The sequence below is a fragment of the Pseudophryne corroboree genome, chromosome 7 (assembly GCF_028390025.1).
Source record: "Pseudophryne corroboree isolate aPseCor3 chromosome 7, aPseCor3.hap2, whole genome shotgun sequence".
Taxonomy (NCBI): Eukaryota; Metazoa; Chordata; class Amphibia; order Anura; family Myobatrachidae; genus Pseudophryne; species Pseudophryne corroboree.
In genome coordinates, this window is record NC_086450.1 from 129558000 (window position 1) to 129584273 (window position 26274).

Here is a 26274-nt window from a genome sequence, read left to right on the forward strand (position 1 = left end):
ATCCGCCATTAGTGCAGTGGGATTTAGACAATTGATGGAGGTATTGTGTCCCCGATACCAAATCCCATCTAGATTCCACTTCACTAGGCAGGCGATACCGAGATTTTGCCATTTAATTCCAGTGATTTGAACGTATAATTCCAGTGATTTTGCCATTTAATTCCAGTGATTTGGATGTAAAATTCCAGTGATTTGGACGTATAATTCCAGTGATTTTGCAGTATAATTCCAGTGATTTTGCCAATTCCAGTGATTTGGACGTATAATTCCAGTGATTTGGACGTATAATTCCAGTGGTAATTGTTTGTGTCACTTGGCTTAGTCATACAGCTACCTCAATGCACCTCTTCGACATCTTTGCATGAGGTGCTGTTTGGGGCCTAGTTTTTGAAAAGTGCCATCCTGTCTGACACTGCTGTATGAGTCCAGGGATACTGCTGTATTAGTCCTGGGGTACTGCCGTATAAGTCCACCAATTGCAGAATTTTATAAAAAATTACAGGGGCGTGCTGGAGATGCTGTCAGTGGATCGAACAATTGCGGCCCACTCTCGACATTCAGCCACTGCGTGACACTACTAGAAGGGCCAGGTGGTTGTGTCGCTTAGCTTAGTCATACAGCAACCTCGGTGCTCCTTTTTTTCTTCTTTGCATCATGTGCTGTTTGGGGACTATTTTTTTTAAAGTGCCATCCTGTCTGAAACTTCCATATATGTCCAGTGGCACTGCCATTTAATTCCAGTGATTTGGATGTATAATTCCGGTGATTTTGCAGTATTGTTACAGTGATTTTGCAGTATAATTCCAGTGATTTTGCCATTTAATTCCAGTGATTTGGCCGTATAATTCCAGTGATTTTGCCATTTAATTCCAGTGATTTTGCAGTATTATTACAGTAATTTTGCAGTATAATTCCAGTGATTTTGCAATTTAATTCCAGTGATTTGGACGTATAATTCCAGTGATTTGGCCATAACATTCCAGTGATTTTGAAGTATAATTCCAGTGATTTTGCCATTTAATTCCAGTGATCCTGCTGTATAATTCCAGTAATCCTGCCGTATAATTACAGTGGTACTGGTGTATAATTACAGTGATCCTGCCGTATAAATCCAGTGATCCTGCCGTATAATTACAGTGGTACTGGCGTATAAGTTCAGTCCAGTGATACTACCGTATATATATATACATACATATATATACACCCTGTTGCAAAGCCAATTACTGGGGCCATAACAACTATGCTGGTGTTCGACGTGCGTCCGGTATCCACCATTGGGACTGCAGTGCCAACCCTAGATGGGCCAGGTGTTTGTGCCGCACTCTTATGTTGCTTAGCTTAGTCATACATCTACCTCATTGCCCTCTTTTACTTTTTGGCATGATGTGCTGTTGGGGACTATTTTTTTAAAGTGCCATCCTGTCTGACACTTCCGTATATGTCCAGTGGTACTGCCATTTAATTCCAGTGATTTGGATGTATAATTCCAATGATTTTGCAGTATAATTCCAGTGATTTTGCAGTATAATTCCAGTGATTTTGAAATTTAATTCCAGTGATTTGAACATATAATTCCAGTGATTTTGTCGTATAATTACAGCGATTTTGCAGTATAATTCCAGTGATTTTGCCATTTAATTCCAGTGATTTTGCCATTTAATTCCAGTGATTTGGATGTATAATTCCAGTGGGAATTGTTTGTGTCGCTTGGCTTAGTCATACAGCTACCTCATTGCACCTCTTCTATATCTTTGCATGAGGTGCTGTTTAGGGCCTAGTTTTTGAAAAGTCCCATCCTGTCTGACACTGCAGTGCCACTTCTAGATGGGCCAGGTGTTTGTGCCGCACACTTGTGTCGCTTGGCTTAGTCACACAGCAGCCTCGGTGCACCTCATTTTCTTCTTTGCATCATGTGCTGTTTGGGGACTAGTTTTTGAATAGTGCCATCTTGTCTGCAACTGCAGTGCCACTCCAAGATAGGCCAGGTGTTTGTGCTGCACACTTATGTCGCTTAGTTTGGTCATACAGCCACCTCGGTGCAACTTTTAGGCCTAAAAACAATATTGTGAGGTGTTCAGAATAGACTGGGAATTAATGTTATTGAGGTTAATAATACCGTAGGAGCAAAATTACCCCCAAATTCTGTGATTTTTAGCTGTTTTTATGTTTTTTTTCAAAAATCATCCAGATCCAAAACCAAAACCCGAAAGGGTGTTTTTGGCAAAACCAAGCCAAAACCAAAACACGAAAGTGGAATTAGAACCAAAACACAAAATACGAAAAGTGCCAGCCGCACATCTCTAGTTTTAGCGCAACTGGTCATTCTATCGGTGTTCTTCTTTGAGTTATTAAAAATGTTTTAACAGCCATCTGTTTAGATAGACATAAGCACATATTCTCTGTTAACATTTACAAGATTATCCATGCAAATTTAGTTGGCATCTCCCCATGGTTTGCGAATACGGCACCAGATATTTCTGCATTTTGTCAAATATTTATACATTTGATGTTCCAAAAAATAAAACAATATACACATAGCACAGTTAAGACAAAATCAAAATGACACAACCCAAATCCATTTTTATTCATGTAATAATTTTATAAGGGTTGGGAAAACTATTAATTCAAAATTTTCCAGCACAAAGTATGATTTTATCATACTCTGTAAAGTATAGTAGGTGCACGTATTGAGACACATTTTTGGGTAACGATAGCTTTTAGAGTAACTTTTAGAACTAGTCTACCTTCGGTTTATTTAGCAATGTTTCTGCAGGAAAAGACTTTACTTTTGGGTCAATTGAGAGCTATTGGTAAAATTAGTCTAAACTGCATTTACTAAAGAACACAGCGAAAGCGTATGCTGCCTATGTGCAGAATAGTACATATCTAGACTGGGCCATAGCAATGTTTGCCAACTTTTAAAAACTAGTTTCAGGGAGATTATAGTTGGTAGTAGAGTGCGCCCCATTCTGTTGAGGGGGCGTTGCATGCTCCTTCCAAAGGGCGTGTCTAGCTCCACCTGTTGGTGTATGTAGGATTAAATCTTGTGGCAAGATATTTTATATATGACATTAGTAACAATATGTTTTGGGAAATTGCAAGTATTGATACTAACATTGCTGCCTGCAAAACTTGATTGCAGGCAGCGAGGAATTAATTGTTATCTATAATAGTACAGCATACCTATCGGTCACATGAGCTACTTTAAGGAATTGTGTTTGGGATCCTGATAGCACAAATCACTGTGTTAACCAGCTACATAAAATATACTTACCTTTAGATCATGCTTATTGAGGTAGTCATTATTTTGATGCTCTATTTTAGATATCCAGTATATTGGTTAACTCATTTTTAACCTATATTTAGACTGAATACCACATATCATAAGAAATTACAGACTTTAATGATAATGTCTTGGTACAGAAATATTTTTTAAACCCTTTTGTTACATTGTCCATGCTTTTTGTGTGTACACAGTGAGGAACTTCTCTATTCACTCACATTGGGAGTAATATAGTAGCTCCCCCTGCATCTTGACTAAAGACTACTAATATAAGTTCATACCCTCAGTCATACCTCATACTAGCAGCAGCAGCAGATGCTATGGCTCACTGCACACAGAGCACAGGGTCAGGAAAGCTGTGTTCTCTCCTGTCGGGGGACCAACAAGGGGCAGTAAGCCATGTCAGCAGGGGCTCCTGAGCAAAGACAACAGTCACACTGACTGCAGCAAATCATTGTCTTTGCTCAACAGCTCCTTGGTGGTTCCCCAGTAGGTTGGGTTCAGCTGCAGTGAAGAATTCAGGGGCATTGTATTTACAATCCACAGTGATTAGGGAGTCTCCCGTAAAAAAATGCTGGAGGGTAGGCAACACAGGCCATAGCAGGGCTAAAATATGCCCTGTGCTGTACACCCATATGAACATGGGACATCATGGGCCGGGCCAACGGGAACAGCAAGAAGAGAGCCAGCAGCCTGTAAGGTGCAGGGTGTAAGGTCCAAATGCAGCTGCTAATGCTGTCCATTGGCCCACTTGCACAAATCTACTTATGGTCCTGTAGCTAGAGGTCCCCAGCATATTCTCCTGGGTTATCATTAGCAGCATGTATTAGTACCTATACTTCTAACAGGTGCAAGAGATATTCCTCCTAACAGACATGTAGGGGGGGAATTTACTAAAGCTTCTAAAAATGAAAAGTGGTGATGTTGCTCATAGCAGCCAATAAGCTTCTTAATATTTTCTAGGATGCAATAGAGAAATGATAGACAGAATCTGATTGGTTGCTATGGGCAACATCACCACTTTTCATTTTTAGAATCTTTAGTAAATTTACCCTTTACTGTATGTCTGATTCTGCAGGTCTGCCTGAGTTGCATCTACATAAACTAGATTAGTGCTCTCAACTTATCGACCCTATTTTGGCCTTTCCATCTTCATATAAGTTTCAGTTATTTTCCATGAAACTGTACCAGTACTGAAGTTACAAGTTGATACAAGATATATATAATTCCTTACACACTCTGGACAATTCTTCTGATGTTTATTTTATTTATTTCTGAAATGTTTTCACTGATTTCTTTCTATTTCAGAACCATTTACTTCGTATTGCTTGTTACCAGGGCATTTCTTCCCATAATGGTTGATCAATGTAAACATGTGGCAGTTCTAATGGGGAAAGGCCATGGTAGACATATTTAAGTATTTACTCTCCCATTATTGCATGTACACTATTTAGCTTGGTAATACAGCCTTAGGTATACAGCAATGTCAGGCAGCAGCATGACTTGCTATTTAAGAAAGGAATTCTTACTCTAATTTAGTGATTTACGTCTGTACCACTTACCTTTGTAACATCAAGAGTGCTGTTCTCCCGACTGACATCATTCTTATGTTCTATGCAAGAGGGCGCAGACTGCGGTGACACAAGTTGACCTGCTAAAGGACACCAACTGTTATTTTACATTCTACAGATTCTAAAAGAACAGAAAAAAAACATGCGACAGTATAATAAAGATTATAATACTACAATAAAAAGCAATGTTGCTACAATTCTAATGTATGCTGAACAATATGACATTAAAAACACATAGATGATCAACCAGTACAAGGAAAAAAATATACTGCACATCTTTTATTTAATAATGTACAAATAGAATATGACTTTCAATGTAAACAAATAATGCAGTATTGCCTCTGCAAATGTAAAGTTGGTCCTACTATAGCTTCTGATGCAGTCAAAATACCTACCGGCTGTCAGGATCCCGGCACTAAGGAGACCGACACATGTGCAGAGTTAGATTTGGGTGTGGTGTGTTCAAACTGAAATCTAAATTGCAGTGTAAAAATAAAGCAGCCAGTATTTACCCTGCACAGAAACAAAAAACACCCAAATCCAACTCTCTCTGCAAATGTTATATCTGCCCCACCTGCAGTGCACATGGTTTTGCCCAACTGCTAACAAATTTGCTGCTGCAATCACCTCTGAATTACCCCCATAGAGCATACACACTGTACAATCTTACAAAATATATCGTCAATGGCCACATTGAAGAACATGCTGTCATTAACGAGATTGACAGATTTTCCTGCATGTACAAAAGATCTGAAGATGCGACGAACGATGCCGTGGAAGCGCGCATATGCCCTCATTCGTCATGGATCGCAATTGTGCTTTTTCACAATATGGCCAATTATCGAAAAAGTCGCAATGTGCATGTGCCAGAGCTGCACTGCGATCACGGTGCGTTCACAACATTAAAGTGAAGCGTTCGCAGAGTGATTGACAGAAAGTTAGCGTTTAGGGATAGTAACATGGCGTTTTGTGGGAGTTGTGGCAAAAATGCAGGTGTGTCATGGACGTTTTGTGGGCGGGTCTCTGACGTCATCTGCGATCACTTGCATGCATAGCATGTACAGATTTGTAAATGCTCTGGCTTGGCACAGATTGAATTTACCCTTTCGATGTTCTTGATTTTGCGTATGGATTTAGATGCATTTGCGTATGCATTGCAAACACTTCAGTGGGCGTCTTTTACCATTTCTGGGCGGCAACAACCTGTGTGATTCTTTGCATTTGAAATGACAAAAAAAAAAATCGCACTTTTAGTAGCAGTAGCAATTCCGTGCTGAATCCAGCCCATAGTGCGTACACACTGGACAATTTGAAGATTTTATCTTTCCGATCCCTCGGAATCTGCCATATTGTTAAATATATCATCTACTATGCAGCCAGCTTTACGAAGATGAGAACATTGCCCCTAATTGAATTGACCCCACAGAGTATAAAAATAGCATGTTTGTTTATGTGACCATTTTACTGTATCCATTGATTTGTACTTTCAAATGTTCCAACCATTAATGCATAAAATACACATGTTGCTTGGTCTTTACTTACAATTAATGGAGAAAATGTATGAAAAATACCCAAAACACAATAATAGCTAAATTCAATTAGCCACCTTAATTACTGTGGCTTGTAGCAGTGCACTGGGTTATTTAATTGCAGCCTGTGGAAGCCTATGGTGAATCCACAGGCTCCACTTAATGTGGATTTATGATCACCACCTCCTGAGGCTCGAACATAAATTTGCTGTAAGTAGGGATTTCTGCCCTTACCATGGCAAACATGTTAACCCATAGCTCTGGGCATTTAACCCAGAATCTATGGGTTAACGCGCATTAGCTGCGAATTTAGAGGAAAAGAGTAATTGGATAGCTTTGGGCTTTAAAGTCCTAAAATACAATCCCGCTGTAAGTATCACGGCTAATTGAATCTAGCTATGACGCTAATGCATATAACAAAGAACATATACAGTATATAGATGTAAGACTGTGCAGGTTTGGCGTATATCAGATAACCTGCATTATTATCACTTACTTTATGGAGAATGGGCAAAGTGTTCAAAATTCTGCATCTTCTTTTATGTAATTAAGCTAAATGCACTATTAGAAATTATATTTATGTGCTTATGAGTCTATAAAGTGTGCATAGATAGTAAGTGCATATATCATTGCAATATAAATAGGTGTGATGTGTCTGCAGTTGCATCTAGCTGACTCATGGTGGTGAATAAGCCCTAAGAATATTTCATGGTGATTTTTAACCCAAGTAAACCCCCAAAATATTGTAAGATTGAACCACGACCTGTCATGATATCAAGAGAAATGAGCTACAAATCACAAACTCTTAAGAGGCATAGACAGATAAATACCATATCGACAAATAATTTAATATTGCTAAATTTCCTTCTAATTATTTATATATGTACACCTAAAGGTCTGCAAATGGTTAAATAAAAGTGTCTGTCATAAGGCATAATATAGAGTAGCTTAATTTGCATAAGAAAATAAATATCACGCTTTTATTGGAAAACAGCCAGTTGGAGTTATGAGAATTTGGTAATAATGAATCTTGGCATCAGTGTTTCTCAAGCATGAATTTATTGGTGTGAGATCATATCAAAGAAATCTGATCACCTTCGACTGGGTAACTAAGGTAATAGAGGAAGATGCTGCTGCAGATGATGAAGCAATTTAGATTTTAGCAAGGATACTGGCCCATATAACAGACAGATAAATACTATAAATTGGAATGTTTTTGATTGGGTTAAAAGGTGGTTGAGTGCACAAGATATTGGTTGAAGGATAAAGAGTTGTAGTTAATGGGGAGCATTCAGAGGAAAGAAAGATTACCAGTGAAGTACATTAGGGATCTGTACATGAGCCACTCTATATTAGGCTTACCATACTATCCAAATAAACTAGGACACTCAGGAATTATACAGGTTCTGTGTCTGATTAAAACTAGCTGAAATACAGGCTTGAAGTCAGTCAGCAACAGAACCTGTGTAATTCATAAGTGTCTTGTTTTAAAGGAATTGTATGGTAAGCCTATATACAGATGTAGCAACCTTTATCTTGACCGATTCTCTGCCTAGACGGACGTTTAGTCACGCTAAGGCGATAGCTTAGCTTGCTGAGTTTAATCACAGGCAGGCGCGTTGAGGCGATTCTAGATACTCAGCATGCATTACACATCTCCACCACTGGGTGGCTAATGCTCCACTAATCCAGTACTTTCGATCGTATAGCGGCGGATTGATCTACAGCTCTGGAAAATGGTCAGTGACAACTGTAATGTTAATAGATGGTGACCAATGGTCAGACGGTGAGAGTTCTCAATATAAATAAATAGTTTATACAGACACAAACGAACATGTTAAAACACTTGTGTATGCAGACACAAGATTGTGTATGGAGACGCAACTAATTGTGTAAAAGGAAGTATGTAGAATGCATAAACACCGTGCTTTTGAAATACATGTACAGTATGAGCGTCCGAGTTCCCGTGACATTCACTTTATTATAATTTTTTTTTCTTTGTTATACATTCAATGGAAGGAATACACAGGTTTCAAATAAATCTTGTCTTGTAACCTGATCGGAACTCCCTACCTGTCTACTGCATGAACTGTGCAGGCTCCCAGGGGGAAGGGGAAAGTGGGATGGCGGTAGGGCGAGGCAGTGGAAAATACCATGTTCAAAGAACGGGCCAATGCTGAAGGAGCGTCAGAATCCCCTAGCTAAAATACACAGGGTCGATAGGGATAAGCGAGGTCTATGCACATAACAATACACCAGACCCCATGGCATCACAAAGTGACAAAATGTCCGAGGCACATGAACCCCCGCCTTGTAGCATTATGTGCATTAACCCTATCACCCCTGTGTATTTTAGCTAGGGGATTCCAACGCTCCTTCAGCACTGCCCCGAAGCCTGCAAAACCTGTGCCGTCACTCACTCCATAGCTGAGTGCTGATACAAGGTGGATGTTCATGTGCCTTAGACATATTGTCACTTTGTGATGCAATGGGGTCTGGGGTATCGTTAAGTGCATAGACCTCGCTTATCCCTATCGAAACTGTGTATTTTTGCTAGGGGATTCTGACGCTCCTTCAGTATTGCCCCGTGACCTACAAAATCTGTGCTGTTACTTGCTCCATAGCCGAGGGCCTCCATGGGGCAAGGAGTCACAGGCGGTAGCCATTTAAATTGAGTCTGCCCTGCTACAGAATTGTATGTGGACCGTATGGTGCATAGAACCTTAACAGTACAACCGCTCCTGCAGCTTTGCCCTGGTTTATGTGAATAACTCCCTCCCTGTCTACTGCATGACTTGTGCAGGCTCCCAGGGGGGAAGAGCGATGGGCTAGCAGGAGGCGGTGGAAAATACCGTGCTTTTGAAATGCAAGTACTGTATGAGTCCGAGTCCCCAGTATGTTCTTCTAGTGTACTAATTAGCACGAACAGCTTGTAACGTACAGTGGAAAGTTTACTCTTTCTATGTATAATGGAGAGATAAAAGCTCCTCCCTAAGTTCCTAGATGCCAAATCACCATCCTTAGTATCTCTGTACAGTATGTTCTACTAGTGTACTAATTAGCACGAACAGCTTTTAACTGGATGCCAAATCACCGTACTTAGTATCTCTGTACAGTATGTTCTATTAGGGTACTAATTAGCACGAACAGCTTGTAACGTACAGCGGCAAGTTTAATCTTTCTATGTATAATGGAGAGAGATAAAAGCTCCTCAGTAAGTTCCTGGATGCCAAATCACCGTACTTAGTATCTCTGTACAGTATGTTCTATTAGGGTACTAATCAGCTGTTCGTGCTAATTAGTACCCTAATAGAAAATACTATACAGAGATACTAAGGACAGTGATTTGGCAACCAGGAACTTAGGGAGGAGCTTTTATCTCTCTATATTATACATAGAAAGATTAAACTTGCCACTGTACGTTACAAGCTGTTCGTGCTAATTAGTACACTAGTAGAACATACTGTACAGAAATACTAAGTACAGTGATTTGGCATCCAGGAACTTAGGGAGGAGCTTGTATCTCTCTCCATTGTAATCTTTCTAAGTATAATGGAGAGAGATAAAAGCTCCTCCCTAAGTTCCTGGGTGCCAAATCACTGTCCGTAGTATCTCTGTACAGTATGTTCTACTAGTGTACTAATTAGCACGAGCAGCTTGTAACGTACAGTGGCAGGTTTGATCTTTCTATGTATAATGTAGAGAGATAAAAGCTCCTCCCTAAGTTCCTGGTTGCCAAATCACCGTCCTTAGTATCTCTGTATAGTATTTTCTATTAGGGTACTAATTAGCACGAACAGCTAATTAGTACCCTAATAGAACATACTGTACACAGATACTAAGGACGGTGATTTGGCATCCAGGAACTTACTGAGGAGCTTTTATCTCTCTCCATTAAACATAGAATGATTAAACTTGCCACTTTATGTTACAAGCTGTTCGTGTTAATTAGTACCCTAATAGAACATACTGTACAGAGATACTAAGTACGGTGATTTGGCATCCAGTTAAAAGCTGTTCGTGCTAATTAGTACACTTGTAAAACATACTGTACAGAGATACTAAGGACAGTGATTTGGCATCTAGGAATTAGGGAGGAGCTTTTATCTCTCCATTATACATAGAAAGATTAAACTTGCCACTGTACGTTACAAGCTGTTCGTGCTACTTAGTACACTAGTAGAACAATGAGTACAGAGATACTAAGGACGGTAATTTGGCACCCAGGAATTTAGGGAGGAGCTTTTATCTCTCTCCATTATACTTAGAAAGATTACAATGGAGAGAGATTAAAGCTCCTCCCTAAGTTTGTGGATGCCAAATCACTGTACTTAGTATCTCGGTACAGTATGTTCTACTAGTGTACTAAATAGCACGAACAGCTTGTAACGTACAGTGGCAAGTGTAATTTTTCTAAGTATAATGGAGAGAGATTAAAGCTCCTCCCTAAGTTTGTGGATGCCAAATCACTATACTTAGTATCTCTGTACAGTATGTTCTACTAGTGTACTAATTAGCACGAACAGCTTGTAACGTATAGTGTCAGGTTTGCTCTTTCTATGTATAATGTAGAGAGATAAAAGCTCCTCCCTAAGTTCCTGGTTGCCAAATCACCATCCTTAGTATCTCTGTATAGTATTTTCTATTAGGGTACTAATTAGCACGAACAGCTAATTAGTACCCTACTAGAACATACTGTACAGAGATACTAAGTATGGTGATTTGACATCCAGGAACTTAGGGAGGAGCTTTTCTCTCTCTCCATTATACATAGAAAGATTAAACTTGCCGCTGTACGTTACAAGCTGTTCGTGCTAATTAGTACCCTAATAGAACATACTGTACAGAGATACTAAGTACGGTGATTTGGCATCCAGTTAAAAGCTGTTCATGCTAATTAGTACACTAGTAGAACATAGAGTACAGAGATACTAAGGATGGTGATTTGGCACCCAGGAATTTAGGGAGGAGCTTTTATCTCTCTCCATTATGCTTAGAAAGATTACAATGGAGAGAGATTAAAGCTCCTCCCTAAATTCGTGGATGCCAAATCACTGTACTTTGTATCTCTGTACAGTATGTTCTATTAGTGTACTAATTAGCACGAACAGCTTGTAACGTACAGTGGCAAGTGTAATTTTTCTAAGTATAATGGAGAGAGATAAAAACTCCTCCCTATGTTCCTGGATGTCAAATTACCATGCTTAGCCTTTCTTTACAGTATTTCCTATCTAGCCAGAAACCCTGCTTCCTGTGCAAGCTAGGCGGACAACTGGAGGGGATCCGATACACGGTTGCTTCCAGTTTCCCTTTCCAGTGTCACATAAACTAGTGGTTGGTCTGCCCCAAAAGCCAAGAGTCTCCTCTTTTGTATGGTTCCAGTCCTGAGTCTCTGGGACACCCAGAACCAGAGATATCAGTACGCAAAGTGGACCCATTTTCCCATAGACTATAATGTGCCCGTTAATTCAGACCCACCATGGGTTCTGACGCTTGCCATGAGCCTTGTGGAGGTCACAGAAACTTGGGGTTGGTACCCTCCAGTAGCTAATTATCTCCCCTTCCATACCAACCTAGCGATGAAGGCTCCCACCTCCCACGCTGAGAGTCCCAGGTTTGAGTCCCAAAGTGCCAACCTTTTTTTTTTTATATGTTCCTGTGACATTCACTTTATTATTTTTTTTCTTTGTTATACATTCAATGAAAGGGTGCACACAGGTTTCACATAAATCAAAGTAAATCTGCAGCAGCGATTCACAGCGGTAATGAGTATAAATTAGTGTATTCCGACGCAACAAACTGAGCAACACAGTACTGTAGATCGTCGGCATTTGTGTATTGTACCTGACCTGAACTCCCTCCCTGTCCACTGCATGACCTGTGCAGGCTCCCAGGGGGGAAGGGTGATGGGGGTAGGGAGAGGCGGTGGAAAATACTGTGCTTTTGAAATACAAGTATTAGCGTCCGAGTCACCTAAGGCATAAACCAACACCAATGGGAAGGAAGTGCCAACCTTTTTTTTAATGTGTTCCTGTAACATTCACTTTATTATTATTATTTTTTTCTTTGTTATACATTCAATGAAAGGGTGCACACAGGTTTCACATAAATCAGAGTGGGCAGGGGATTTTCCTACATACAGTAGTATACTGTTGCACATGTCTTGTAACCTGATCGGAACTCCCTCCCTGTCTACTGCATGTACTTTGCAGGCTCCCAGGGGGGAAGGGGAAAGTGGGATGGGGGTAGGGCGAGGCAGTGGAAAATACTGTGTTCAAAGAAAAGGCATAATCAAAACCATGGGGAACTTTGCGGTGTATCGTTATGTGCATAGACCTCGCTTATCCCTATCACCCCTGTGTATTTTAGCTAGGGGATTCTGACGCTCCTTCAGCATTACTCTGTAGCCTGCAAAACCTAAGCCGTTGCTCGCTCCATAGCTGAGTACTGCCACAATGCAGGGGTTCACGTGCCTCGGACATTTTGTCACTTTACGATGCGATGGGGTCCGGTGTATCATTATGTACATAGACCTCGCTTATCCCTATCGCCCCTGTGTATTTTAGCTAGGGGATTCTGACGCTCCTTCAGCATTGCCCCGTAGCCTGCAAAATCTGTGCTGTTACTTGCTCTATAGCCGAGTGCCTCCATGGAGCTAGGAGTCACAGGCGGTAGCCATTTCAATTGAGTCTGCCCTGCTATAGAATTGTATGTGTACCGTACGGTGCATAGAACCTTGACAGTAGAAACTCTCCTGCAGCTTTGACCTGCTTCATGTAAAACTTGTGTTTTTTCAGTTTGCTATGCAATTGAGCCCAGTGTAATGTGCATAGACCTCGCTTATCTCTATCTCTATCGCCCCTGTCTATTTTGGCTAGGGGATTGTGACGCTCCTTCAGCATTGCCCCGTAGCCTGCAAAACTTATGCCATCTCTCACTCCATATCCGAGTGCTGCCTGCCACGTGGTGGGGGTTCAGGGGCGGCGGCCATTTTGCCAGTGTGCTATGCGATTGAGTCCGGTGTACCGTAATGTGCATAGACCTCGCTTATTCCTATCGCCCCTGTGTATTTTATCTAGGGGATTGTGACGCTCCTTCAGCATTGCCCCATAGCCTGCAAAATCTGGACGGTTACTTGCTCCGTAGCCTAGGGCCTCCGTGGGGCAAGGAGTCATAGGTGGTAGCCATTTCTATTGAGTCTGCCCTGTTACAGAATTGTATGTGTACTGTACGGTGCATAGAACCTTAACAGTAGAACCGCTCCTGCAGCTTTGCCCTGGTTTATGTGAATAAAAAAAATAATAAAGTGTCTGGAAAAAACTAACATGCATTCCTACTTTAGGAATCGAACTCGGGACTCTGAGTATAGGAAGCGGAACACTTCACCACTTCGCCGCAGACAGATGAATAAATCCATTGGTTTTGATTATGCTGTAATGGCTACGGGATTAGGACGCTAACATACTGTACAAAATTCCTAATATCAAGAGGCAATAGTGAACTTCTAACACGTCCATTTACGACAGTGTACACTACTGGTTTTATGTTGTTTTGTCTGCTCACATATTCATAAAGTACTGTAGATGGATCATATACTGTATGCTGGGGTGTAGTACGGCTGACCGGCAGTCTCCTGACCGCCGGTCAGCTTACCGACGCCGGGATCCCGGCGGGGAGGGGCGAGTGCAGCAAGCCCCTTGCGGGCTCGGTGGCGACCTGCGGTCGCCACGGGTTCTATTCCCACTCTATGGGTGTCGTGGACACCCACGAGTGGAAATAGTCCCTGTTGGTCGGCATGCCGACCATCGGGACAGTGACCCGTCGGGCTGGTGGAGGAGGTCATGTGACTGTCGGTCAGCTGACCGGCGGTCACATGAATACCACCCGTATACTGTACTATTTGCGTCTGTACCGTATATACTGTATTAAATAATGCAGCGTAATGAGTATTTACTGTAATAAATAATTCAGCGTAATGAGTATTTACTGTATGCAGCGTAATGAGATGCCTTAGTAAAGTAGTCCTTATTATATATTTCAGTATTGTATTTTATGGGAGACCACACGCATGCGCAGTGGTGATTGTAAAAAGCGACATCTGGTGGAAGATCGCAGGTATTACACGTAAAGGTAACGCCAAAACGCTCTGTCTGCCTCCGTGCGATTAGGTACGCCTCTCTGTGACTAGGCGTGCCTCCCTACGCCCCGGTACGCTGCGTATGCTCGATCGGGACAAACGCCTCAGCCAGTCAAGATAAAGGTGGCTACATCTGTATAATATTCTGGTAAGGTCTATCCCATCTCCTACATGCATACACAGTGGGGATCAGCGCATGTCCCCTCCCCAACAGATCCAGCAGCCGTGTTATGGGAAACACATTAGCTGAAAGATCTAACTGCTATGTGCCAGGGAAAGTATATGGTGTGGGAAGGGGGCGGAGCAGTGCGGTGGCAAGGTGGAACAGAGCAGGAGGTAAGTCGGAGCAGGAGGCAGAGAAAGGGGATGGGTAGAGCAGCAGGCAGACTGATATGGCTGAGCATATGCCAGGTCCCTTTATTTTATTTTTTTAATGTTTTATTAGTGACATTTTAATGTAATTGAAAGTATTATTATCGTAGATGATACTATACAAACAAATGCAGATGCTCCAAAGTAGGAGCTACATAAATAAGAATCCAGATGCAGTTGAATAAGTAGTCAAGACTGTGGAAACTTCAGTTTAATGTATCCAAAATCAAGCATTCATGTCCCACAAACCCAAAGGCTGATTATAGTATAACAATGCTAAAATGTCAACTACTGTAGATAAGGGATCAATATTGCAGGTAATTAAGGGTAAGCAAACAAAGTGGCCCAGGCCAGAGTTGGACTGGCCCACAGCCGTGTCGGGGCAAACCCCGGTGGGCCCCACTGTCTTAGGGTCCCCACCCCTTCTACAAATGTCAAGTTCCAAACTATGAACTTGGCTGACCAAGCCTCTACTGGATTAGAAAAAGTAGAAACATTTATTATACTAAAAAGGTTGAAGACGGGTGGAATAGCTGCTTAACAGAGGTGGTGGAGACTAGTACAGTGGGAGACTGTAACACTTTGAAAAAAAGCAAAGGGTCTGATAGGGTCTGAGATTAGGCATATTAAAGGGGTTGACTAAATGGGCCAAGTGTATAGTATTTGCCATCAAAGTTTCTAGCATTGGTTCTCAAACTGGGTCCTTGGGACCCAAAACAGTTCATTTTTTCTAGGTCACCTACCAGGGTCACAGGTGTGTTACCAACTGTCATATTTTAAAGATCCATAAGTGACCAGGAAAGCATGAACTTTTTGGGGTGCTGAGCACTGAGTTTGAGAACCACTGCTCTTGCAGAACCCACCTCTGAAATACTACTACTACTACTACTACTACTACTACATACATACTTGGCTGTATAAGCCTCTGGCTGTATAGCATCTTAGCTGTGAAGTATGTTAGTGTTAAGTATGGCGATATGACCTTGGAGATAATCGGAGATGCTTCAGCTGACGTGACCCTATCTTCTCTTGTCTTCCTCAGGTACTTTATCTCACTCCTACATGGTTCTTCATCCCTGCAACTTCTAAGCTTATCTTATGAATTGTGATAGGTACTTTATCTCACTCCTACATGGTTCTTCATCCCTGCAACTTCTAAGCTTATCTTATGAATTGTGATAGGTACTTTATCTCACTCCTACATGGTTCTTCATCCCTGCAACTTCTAAGCTTATCTTATGAATTGTGATAGGTACTTTATCTCACTCCTACATGGTTCTTCATCCCTGCAACTTCTAAGCTTATCTTATGAATTGTGATAGGTACTTTATCTCACTCCTACATGGTTCTTCATCCCTGCAACTTCTAAGCTTATCTTATGAATTGTGATAGGTACTTTATCTCACTCCTACATGGTTCTTCATCCCTGCAACTTCTAAGCTTATCTTATGAATTGTGATAGGTACTTTATCTCACTCCTACATGGTTCTTCATCCCTGCAACTTCTAAGCTTATCTTATGAATTGTGATAGGTACTTTATCTCACTCCTACATGGTTCTTCATCCCTGCAACTTCTAAGCTTATCTTATGAATTGTGATAGGTACTTTATCTCACTCCTACATGGTTCTTCATCCCTGCAACTTCTAAGCTTATCTTATGAATTGTGATAGGTACTTTATCTCACTCCTACATGGTTCTTCATCCCTGCAACTTCTAAGCTTATCTTATGAATTGTGATAGGTAACCTGCATCTTTGTTTATTGTTATTCCTAACCACTACTATAGTAGGAATTCACTGTGTACTAGTGGGGGATGTCCTGCTCTGTTGTTCACACCTGTAGCAGACCTTTTGTTGTGGGTGGGTGCTATTAGCAATCTAGACTGTCTGTATTTAATCAGTACATACTTGGCTGTATAAGCCTCTGGCTGTATAGCATCTTAGCTGTGAAGTATGTTAGTGTTAAGTATGGCGATATGACCTTGGAGATAATCGGAGATGCTTCAGCTGACGTGACCCTATCTTCTCTTGTCTTCCTCAGGTACTTTATCTCACTCCTACATGGTTCTTCATCCCTGCAACTTCTAAGCTTATCTTATGAATTGTGATAGGTACTTTATCTCACTCCTACATGGTTCTTCATCCCTGCAACTTCTAAGCTTATCTTATGAATTGTGATAGGTAACCTGCATCTTTGTTTATTGTTATTCCTAACCACTACTATAGTAGGAATTCACTGTGTACTAGTGGGGGATGTCCTGCTCTGTTGTTCACACCTGTAGCAGACCTTTTGTTGTGGGTGGGTGCTATTAGCAATCTAGACTGTCTGTATTTAATCAGTACATACTTGGCTGTATAAGCCTCTGGCTGTATAGCATCTTAGCTGTGAAGTATGTTAGTGTTAAGTATGGCGATATGACCTTGGAGATAATCGGAGATGCTTCAGCTGACGTGACCCTATCTTCTCTTGTCTTCCTCAGGTACTTTATCTCACTCCTACATGGTTCTTCATCCCTGCAACTTCTAAGCTTATCTTATGAATTGTGATAGGTACTTTATCTCACTCCTACATGGTTCTTCATCCCTGCAACTTCTAAGCTTATCTTATGAATTGTGATAGGTAACCTGCATCTTTGTTTATTGTTATTCCTAACCACTACTATAGTAGGAATTCACTGTGTACTAGTGGGGGATGTCCTGCTCTGTTGTTCACACCTGTAGCAGACCTTTTGTTGTGGGTGGGTGCTATTAGCAATCTAGACTGTCTGTATTTAATCAGTACATACTTGGCTGTATAAGCCTCTGGCTGTATAGCATCTTAGCTGTGAAGTATGTTAGTGTTAAGTATGGCGATATGACCTTGGAGATAATCGGAGATGCTTCAGCTGACGTGACCCTATCTTCTCTTGTCTTCCTCAGGTACTTTATCTCACTCCTACATGGTTCTTCATCCCTGCAACTTCTAAGCTTATCTTATGAATTGTGATAGGTACTTTATCTCACTCCTACATGGTTCTTCATCCCTGCAACTTCTAAGCTTATCTTATGAATTGTGATAGGTAACCTGCATCTTTGTTTATTGTTATTCCTAACCACTACTATAGTAGGAATTCACTGTGTACTAGTGGGGGATGTCCTGCTCTGTTGTTCACACCTGTAGCAGACCTTTTGTTGTGGGTGGGTGCTATTAGCAATCTAGACTGTCTGTATTTAATCAGTACATACTTGGCTGTATAAGCCTCTGGCTGTATAGCATCTTAGCTGTGAAGTATGTTAGTGTTAAGTATGGCGATATGACCTTGGAGATAATCGGAGATGCTTCAGCTGACGTGACCCTATCTTCTCTTGTCTTCCTCAGGTACTTTATCTCACTCCTACATGGTTCTTCATCCCTGCAACTTCTAAGCTTATCTTATGAATTGTGATAGGTACTTTATCTCACTCCTACATGGTTCTTCATCCCTGCAACTTCTAAGCTTATCTTATGAATTGTGATAGGTAACCTGCATCTTTGTTTATTGTTATTCCTAACCACTACTATAGTAGGAATTCACTGTGTACTAGTGGGGGATGTCCTGCTCTGTTGTTCACACCTGTAGCAGACCTTTTGTTGTGGGTGGGTGCTATTAGCAATCTAGACTGTCTGTATTTAATCAGTACATACTTGGCTGTATAAGCCTCTGGCTGTATAGCATCTTAGCTGTGAAGTATGTTAGTGTTAAGTATGGCGATATGACCTTGGAGATAATCGGAGATGCTTCAGCTGACGTGACCCTATCTTCTCTTGTCTTCCTCAGGTACTTTATCTCACTCCTACATGGTTCTTCATCCCTGCAACTTCTAAGCTTATCTTATGAATTGTGATAGGTACTTTATCTCACTCCTACATGGTTCTTCATCCCTGCAACTTCTAAGCTTATCTTATGAATTGTGATAGGTAACCTGCATCTTTGTTTATTGTTATTCCTAACCACTACTATAGTAGGAATTCACTGTGTACTAGTGGGGGATGTCCTGCTCTGTTGTTCACACCTGTAGCAGACCTTTTGTTGTGGGTGGGTGCTATTAGCAATCTAGACTGTCTGTATTTAATCAGTACATACTTGGCTGTATAAGCCTCTGGCTGTATAGCATCTTAGCTGTGAAGTATGTTAGTGTTAAGTATGGCGATATGACCTTGGAGATAATCGGAGATGCTTCAGCTGACGTGACCCTATCTTCTCTTGTCTTCCTCAGGTACTTTATCTCACTCCTACATGGTTCTTCATCCCTGCAACTTCTAAGCTTATCTTATGAATTGTGATAGGTACTTTATCTCACTCCTACATGGTTCTTCATCCCTGCAACTTCTAAGCTTATCTTATGAATTGTGATAGGTAACCTGCATCTTTGTTTATTGTTATTCCTAACCACTACTATAGTAGGAATTCACTGTGTACTAGTGGGGGATGTCCTGCTCTGTTGTTCACACCTGTAGCAGACCTTTTGTTGTGGGTGGGTGCTATTAGCAATCTAGACTGTCTGTATTTAATCAGTACATACTTGGCTGTATAAGCCTCTGGCTGTATAGCATCTTAGCTGTGAAGTATGTTAGTGTTAAGTATGGCGATATGACCTTGGAGATAATCGGAGATGCTTCAGCTGACGTGACCCTATCTTCTCTTGTCTTCCTCAGGTACTTTATCTCACTCCTACATGGTTCTTCATCCCTGCAACTTCTAAGCTTATCTTATGAATTGTGATAGGTACTTTATCTCACTCCTACATGGTTCTTCATCCCTGCAACTTCTAAGCTTATCTTATGAATTGTGATAGGTAACCTGCATCTTTGTTTATTGTTATTCCTAACCACTACTATAGTAGGAATTCACTGTGTACTAGTGGGGGATGTCCTGCTCTGTTGTTCACACCTGTAGCAGACCTTTTGTTGTGGGTGGGTGCTATTAGCAATCTAGACTGTCTGTATTTAATCAGTACATACTTGGCTGTATAAGCCTCTGGCTGTATAGCATCTTAGCTGTGAAGTATGTTAGTGTTAAGTATGGCGATATGACCTTGGAGATAATCGGAGATGCTTCAGCTGACGTGACCCTATCTTCTCTTGTCTTCCTCAGGTACTTTATCTCACTCCTACATGGTTCTTCATCCCTGCAACTTCTAAGCTTATCTTATGAATTGTGATAGGTACTTTATCTCACTCCTACATGGTTCTTCATCCCTGCAACTTCTAAGCTTATCTTATGAATTGTGATAGGTAACCTGCATCTTTGTTTATTGTTATTCCTAACCACTACTATAGTAGGAATTCACTGTGTACTAGTGGGGGATGTCCTGCTCTGTTGTTCACACCTGTAGCAGACCTTTTGTTGTGGGTGGGTGCTATTAGCAATCTAGACTGTCTGTATTTAATCAGTACATACTTGGCTGTATAAGCCTCTGGCTGTATAGCATCTTAGCTGTGAAGTATGTTAGTGTTAAGTATGGCGATATGACCTTGGAGATAATCGGAGATGCTTCAGCTGACGTGACCCTATCTTCTCTTGTCTTCCTCAGGTACTTTATCTCACTCCTACATGGTTCTTCATCCCTGCAACTTCTAAGCTTATCTTATGAATTGTGATAGGTACTTTATCTCACTCCTACATGGTTCTTCATCCCTGCAACTTCTAAGCTTATCTTATGAATTGTGATAGGTAACCTGCATCTTTGTTTATTGTTATTCCTAACCACTACTATAGTAGGAATTCACTGTGTACTAGTGGGGGATGTCCTGCTCTGTTGTTCACACCTGTAGCAGACCTTTTGTTGTGGGTGGGTGCTATTAGCAATCTAGACTGTCTGTATTTAATCAGTACATACTTGGCTGTATAAGCCTCTGGCTGTATAGCATCTTAGCTGTGAAGTATGTTAGTGTTAAGTATGGCGATATGACCTTGGAGATAATCGGAGATGCTTCAGCTGACGTGACCCTATCTTCTCTTGTCTTCCTCAGGTACTTTATCTCACTCCTACATGGTTCTTCATCCCTGCAACTTCTAAGCTTATCTTATGAATTGTGATAGGTACTTTATCTCACTCCTACATGGTTCTTCATCCCTGCAACTTCTAAGCTTATCTTATGAATTGTGATAGGTAACCTGCATCTTTGTTTATTGTTATTCCTAACCACTACTATAGTAGGAATTCACTGTGTACTAGTGGGGGATGTCCTGCTCTGTTGTTCACACCTGTAGCAGACCTTTTGTTGTGGGTGGGTGCTATTAGCAATCTAGACTGTCTGTATTTAATCAGTACATACTTGGCTGTATAAGCCTCTGGCTGTATAGCATCTTAGCTGTGAAGTATGTTAGTGTTAAGTATGGCGATATGACCTTGGAGATAATCGGAGATGCTTCAGCTGACGTGACCCTATCTTCTCTTGTCTTCCTCAGGTACTTTATCTCACTCCTACATGGTTCTTCATCCCTGCAACTTCTAAGCTTATCTTATGAATTGTGATAGGTAACCTGCATCTTTGTTTATTGTTATTCCTAACCACTACTATAGTAGGAATTCACTGTGTACTAGTGGGGGATGTCCTGCTCTGTTGTTCACACCTGTAGCAGACCTTTTGTTGTGGGTGGGTGCTATTAGCAATCTAGACTGTCTGTATTTAATCAGTACATACTTGGCTGTATAAGCCTCTGGCTGTATAGCATCTTAGCTGTGAAGTATGTTAGTGTTAAGTATGGCGATATGACCTTGGAGATAATCGGAGATGCTTCAGCTGACGTGACCCTATCTTCTCTTGTCTTCCTCAGGTACTTTATCTCACTCCTACATGGTTCTTCATCCCTGCAACTTCTAAGCTTATCTTATGAATTGTGATAGGTACTTTATCTCACTCCTACATGGTTCTTCATCCCTGCAACTTCTAAGCTTATCTTATGAATTGTGATAGGTAACCTGCATCTTTGTTTATTGTTATTCCTAACCACTACTATAGTAGGAATTCACTGTGTACTAGTGGGGGATGTCCTGCTCTGTTGTTCACACCTGTAGCAGACCTTTTGTTGTGGGTGGGTGCTATTAGCAATCTAGACTGTCTGTATTTAATCAGTACATACTTGGCTGTATAAGCCTCTGGCTGTATAGCATCTTAGCTGTGAAGTATGTTAGTGTTAAGTATGGCGATATGACCTTGGAGATAATCGGAGATGAACAGGAGAGGAACAGAAGGGCAGCAGACTATCTTCCACACCTGCAGACAACAGCCTACAGCGAGTAACCTAATCCAGTACCACCAACGCCTGCAATCCACACAGCCTGGACACTGACCTCCCTGTCTGATTAAGTAACAGCCACACTGCTCTCATACATTGCTTTCTGCTCCTCATTTATACTCTCTACAACCACTGTGTAACATTCTCGGTGTATCCATTCCCTCCATTATTTACAGAAAAACTGGTTCCCACTGTCTCTGCTCTGACTACATTCCCCTTATCATTGTTAGTTCCTTATTACAGCCACTCCATTCAATACTATCCCTCTGAACAACACTACTGAACAGGAATTATGGCTCCTCGATCTTGTCCCATACCAATCCTCACTGCAAGATCACCCGCCACACAAATTTCCAGACTACCCACACGCACTAAGAACTCAGCCAACCTGATCCCCATTTCCCCTGTCCCATCCCTTCCCTTCTCCTGTGCACTCTGGAATGCTAGATCAATCTGCAACAAGTTGCCAACTATCCACGACCTCTTCATCTCCCACTCTTTTAACCTTCTCGCCATCACTGAAACCTGGCTCTCCTCCTCTGACACCACCTCCCCTGCTGCCCTCTCCTACGGAGGCCTCTCCTTCACCCACGCGGTCAGACCTGATGGCCGCCAGGGTGGAGGTGTGGGCATTCTTCTCTCCCCTAACTGCACCTTTCGCGTCATCCCACCTGAGCCCTCCCTCACCTTCTCCACCTTTGAGGTCCACACTATCCGCCTCTTCTACCCCATTCACCTCCATGTGGCAGTGATCTACCGCCCCCCCGGCCGCTGTACACCTTTCCTTGACAACTTTGCTGCCTGGCTTCCCCACTTTCTCTCCTCCGACCTCCCCTCTATCATCCTCGGTGACTTTAACATCCCTATCGACATCACTAATGCAGCTTCCTCTAACCTTCTTGCTCTTTCCACCTCCTTTGGACTTTCCCAATGGTCCACCACCCCTACCCACAATCTCGGCCACTCCCTCGACCTTGTCTTCACCCACCGATGTGATCTCTCTGATTTCTCTAACTCTTCCTTCCCTCTCTCTGACCACCATCTGCTTTCTTTCACCCTCTCATCTTCCCCTCTCTGCTCCACACCCAGACCCACCATCACCAGACGCAATCTCGGGTCCCTCAACCCCACTATTGTGTCCTCCCTCGAGACCTCCCTCTCTCCTCTTTCCACTATGACTTGTCCCAACCAGGCAGCCTCCGTCTATAACTCTTCCCTTACTGCTGCTCTTGACTCTGTGGCCCCCCTCTCATCTGTCCCCCTCCGCCGCTCCAAACCCCAACCATGGCACACCAAACTCACACGATTCCTACAAAAATGTTCACGGTCTGCAGAACGCTCCTGGAGGAGATCCCACTCTCTGGCTGACTTTGTCCATTTCAAGTTTATCCTCTCTTCCTACAGCTCTGCTCTTTCTCTCGCCAAGCAATCCTTCTTCAAAACACTCATCTCTTCTCAGTCCTCCAGTCCACGCCGACTCTTTGAAACTTTCAACACTCTCCTTCGCCCCCCTCCTCCACCCCTCCCCTCTTCCCTCACTCCCACTGACTTTGCCTCCTTCTTCATCTCCAAAATTGAGGATATTCAAAATTACATCTCCTCCCGTCACCCTTCCGCTGCACCTCTGCTCACACCATCCCTCCCGCCCATCTATCCCACCCTGTCCTGCTTCCGTCCCACCTCAGACAAGGAAGTCCACTCCCTCATCTTATCCTCTCCCCCCACAACCTGCCACTTGGACCCCCTCCCCTCCCGTCTTCTCCGCTCCCTCCCCCCAACTGCCTGCTCCCACCTTGCTCACCTCTTTAACCTATCGCTCTCTACTGGCATCTTTCCTGCACCCTTCAAACATGCTCTGGTGTCCCCTATTCTCAAAAAAGCCAACCTCGACCCTTCATCACTCACTAGCTACCGCCCCATCTCTCTTCTCCCTTTCGCCTCCAAACTACTTGAACGACTGGTCTACAGCCGTCTCACAAGCTACCTCTCTGACCATTCCATCCTTGATCCACTACAATCTGGCTTTCGCCCACTCCACTCCACCGAGACTGCCCTGGTGAAAGTCACCAGTGACCTGCTTTCGGCCAAATCCAAGGGCCACTTCTCTTTGCTCATCCTTCTGGACCTCTCTGCTGCCTTTGACACCGTGGATCACCCTCTCCTCCTCCGCACACTTCAAAATGTTGGCCTCTCTAGCACCGTCCTTGACTGGTTTACCTCATACCTCACTAACCGCTCCTTCTCTGTGTCTGCCTCCGGAACCACCTCACACCCTTCCATCCTTCCTGTTGGTGTCCCTCAGGGTTCTGTCCTAGGCCCCCTTCTGTTCTCCCTCTACACCTCTTCCCTGGGTGCGCTCATTAACTCATTTGGCCTTCAATACCACCTCTATGCTGATGACACACAACTCTACCTCTCCTCTCCTGATCTGTCCCCCTCTGTCCTCTCTCAGGTCTCCAGCTGCCTCTCTGCCATCTCCTCCTGGATGTCTGAGCGCTCTCTGAAGCTCAACATGGATAAAACTGAACTTATTATCTTTCCCCCAGCCACAGCAACACCCCCTACAAATATCTCTATCACTGTTGACAACACTATCATCTCCCCTGTTCCCCAACTCCGCTGCCTGGGTGTTACTCTTGACTCCTCCCTCTCCTTTGCACCCTACATCCAAGCTCTGGCGCAATCATGTCGGTTCCAGCTACGCAACATTGCGCGCATCAGGCCATTTCTCTCCCAGAGTGCAACTAAACTTATCATCCACTCACTGGTCATCTCACGACTTGACTACTGCAATGTGCTCCTCGCTGGCCTCACTTGCTCCCACATCGCTCCCCTCCAATCTGTCCTCAACTCTGCAGCTAGGCTCATCTTCCTCTCCCGCCGCTCCACTTCTGCCACTCCCCTTCAACAAAATCTACACTGGCTCCCATTCCCCTACAGAATCCTCTTCAAACTCCTCACCCTCACATACAAGGCCATCTCTAATTCCACTGCTCCCTACATCTCCAACCTCCTCTCCCTTCATACTCCCTCCCGCCCACTACGGTCGGCTGATGACCGTCGCCTCTCCTCTGCCTTGATCACTGCTTCCCATGCACGAGTTCAGGATTTTACCCGTGCTGCACCCCTTCAGTGGAATGCGCTCCCCCGCTCCATTAGACTCTCCCCGACCTTGCAAAGCTTCAAACGGGCATTGAAAACCCACCTATTTATCAAAGCGTACCCCTCCAATGCATAACCTAGTCCTTAAGCTGCTCCTCCATCCCCCTGCCCCATGCCTTGGACATCTCTGCTTTGCTCGCATACCACTATCAGGCTTCTACCTGCTTGCTTGTACCTCATGTCATCGGTCTGTTGCCCCTCCCCACTAGATTGTTAGCTCTTCAGAGCAGGGCCCTCCTTCCTCTTGTCCTCTTCTTGACACATTTCACTCAGCGACCACCTTTACCTGCTTTCTCTCCCGCTGGTAAAGGCTCATCTCTAGCTATGGCCGCCAGCCCCAAGTAGTACAATGATTACTCCTTCGCTACTTACATCTAAGCTGTATTATGTTGAGAACTGTGTTGCTCTTTGTTACCTGCACTCCATTTTTGTTATTTATTTACTGTTATGCTAAGTTTTGTCTCCCTGTACTGTCCTTTGTACGGCGCTGCGAAACACTTGTGGCGCCCTATAAATAAAATGTAATAATAATAATAATAATACTACTAATAATAATAATAATAATAATAATAATAATAATTTTATTTATATAGCACTCTTTCTCCAATAGGCATCAAGGCGGTTAAGAGATAAAATGAACATAATATAATACAGAAACAAAGAAGTACAGAAAAGCTTTTATATAATACAGAGAGCATGGAGAAACTAAACGGACATTATGGAAATGCTGAATAAACAGGAAAGCCTTGAGTCTGTTTTTGAAGGCTTCTAGAGTGGGGGCTTCTCTAACTGTGCGGAGAAGTGAGGTCCATAGCGTCGAAGCCGCATGGCTAAAAGCTTGACTCCCCCAGATGATTTACGGGAGATTATGTACTTCTATTTATTCAGATTCAAATACATAGGGATAGATTTACTAAGCAGCATCTTTTTTTACGACATTAAGGGGGACATTTACCAA

At 42.6% G+C, this 26274-nt stretch overlaps 1 protein-coding gene across 4 annotated transcripts in view; it reads right to left on the minus strand.

Moving 5' to 3' along the window:
- Nucleotides 1–26274, minus strand: part of SLC4A10 (solute carrier family 4 member 10) — a 562469-nt gene that overhangs the window by 133969 nt on the left and 402226 nt on the right. For 3 of the 4 annotated variants that reach the window (XM_063933638.1, XM_063933636.1, XM_063933639.1), the window contains exon 7: nt 4846–4937. In XM_063933638.1, coding sequence (XP_063789708.1) covers nt 4846–4937 — 92 coding nt within the window. The remainder of the gene's footprint in view (nt 1–4845; nt 4938–26274) is intronic. The other variant, XM_063933637.1, reaches the window with a different exon arrangement.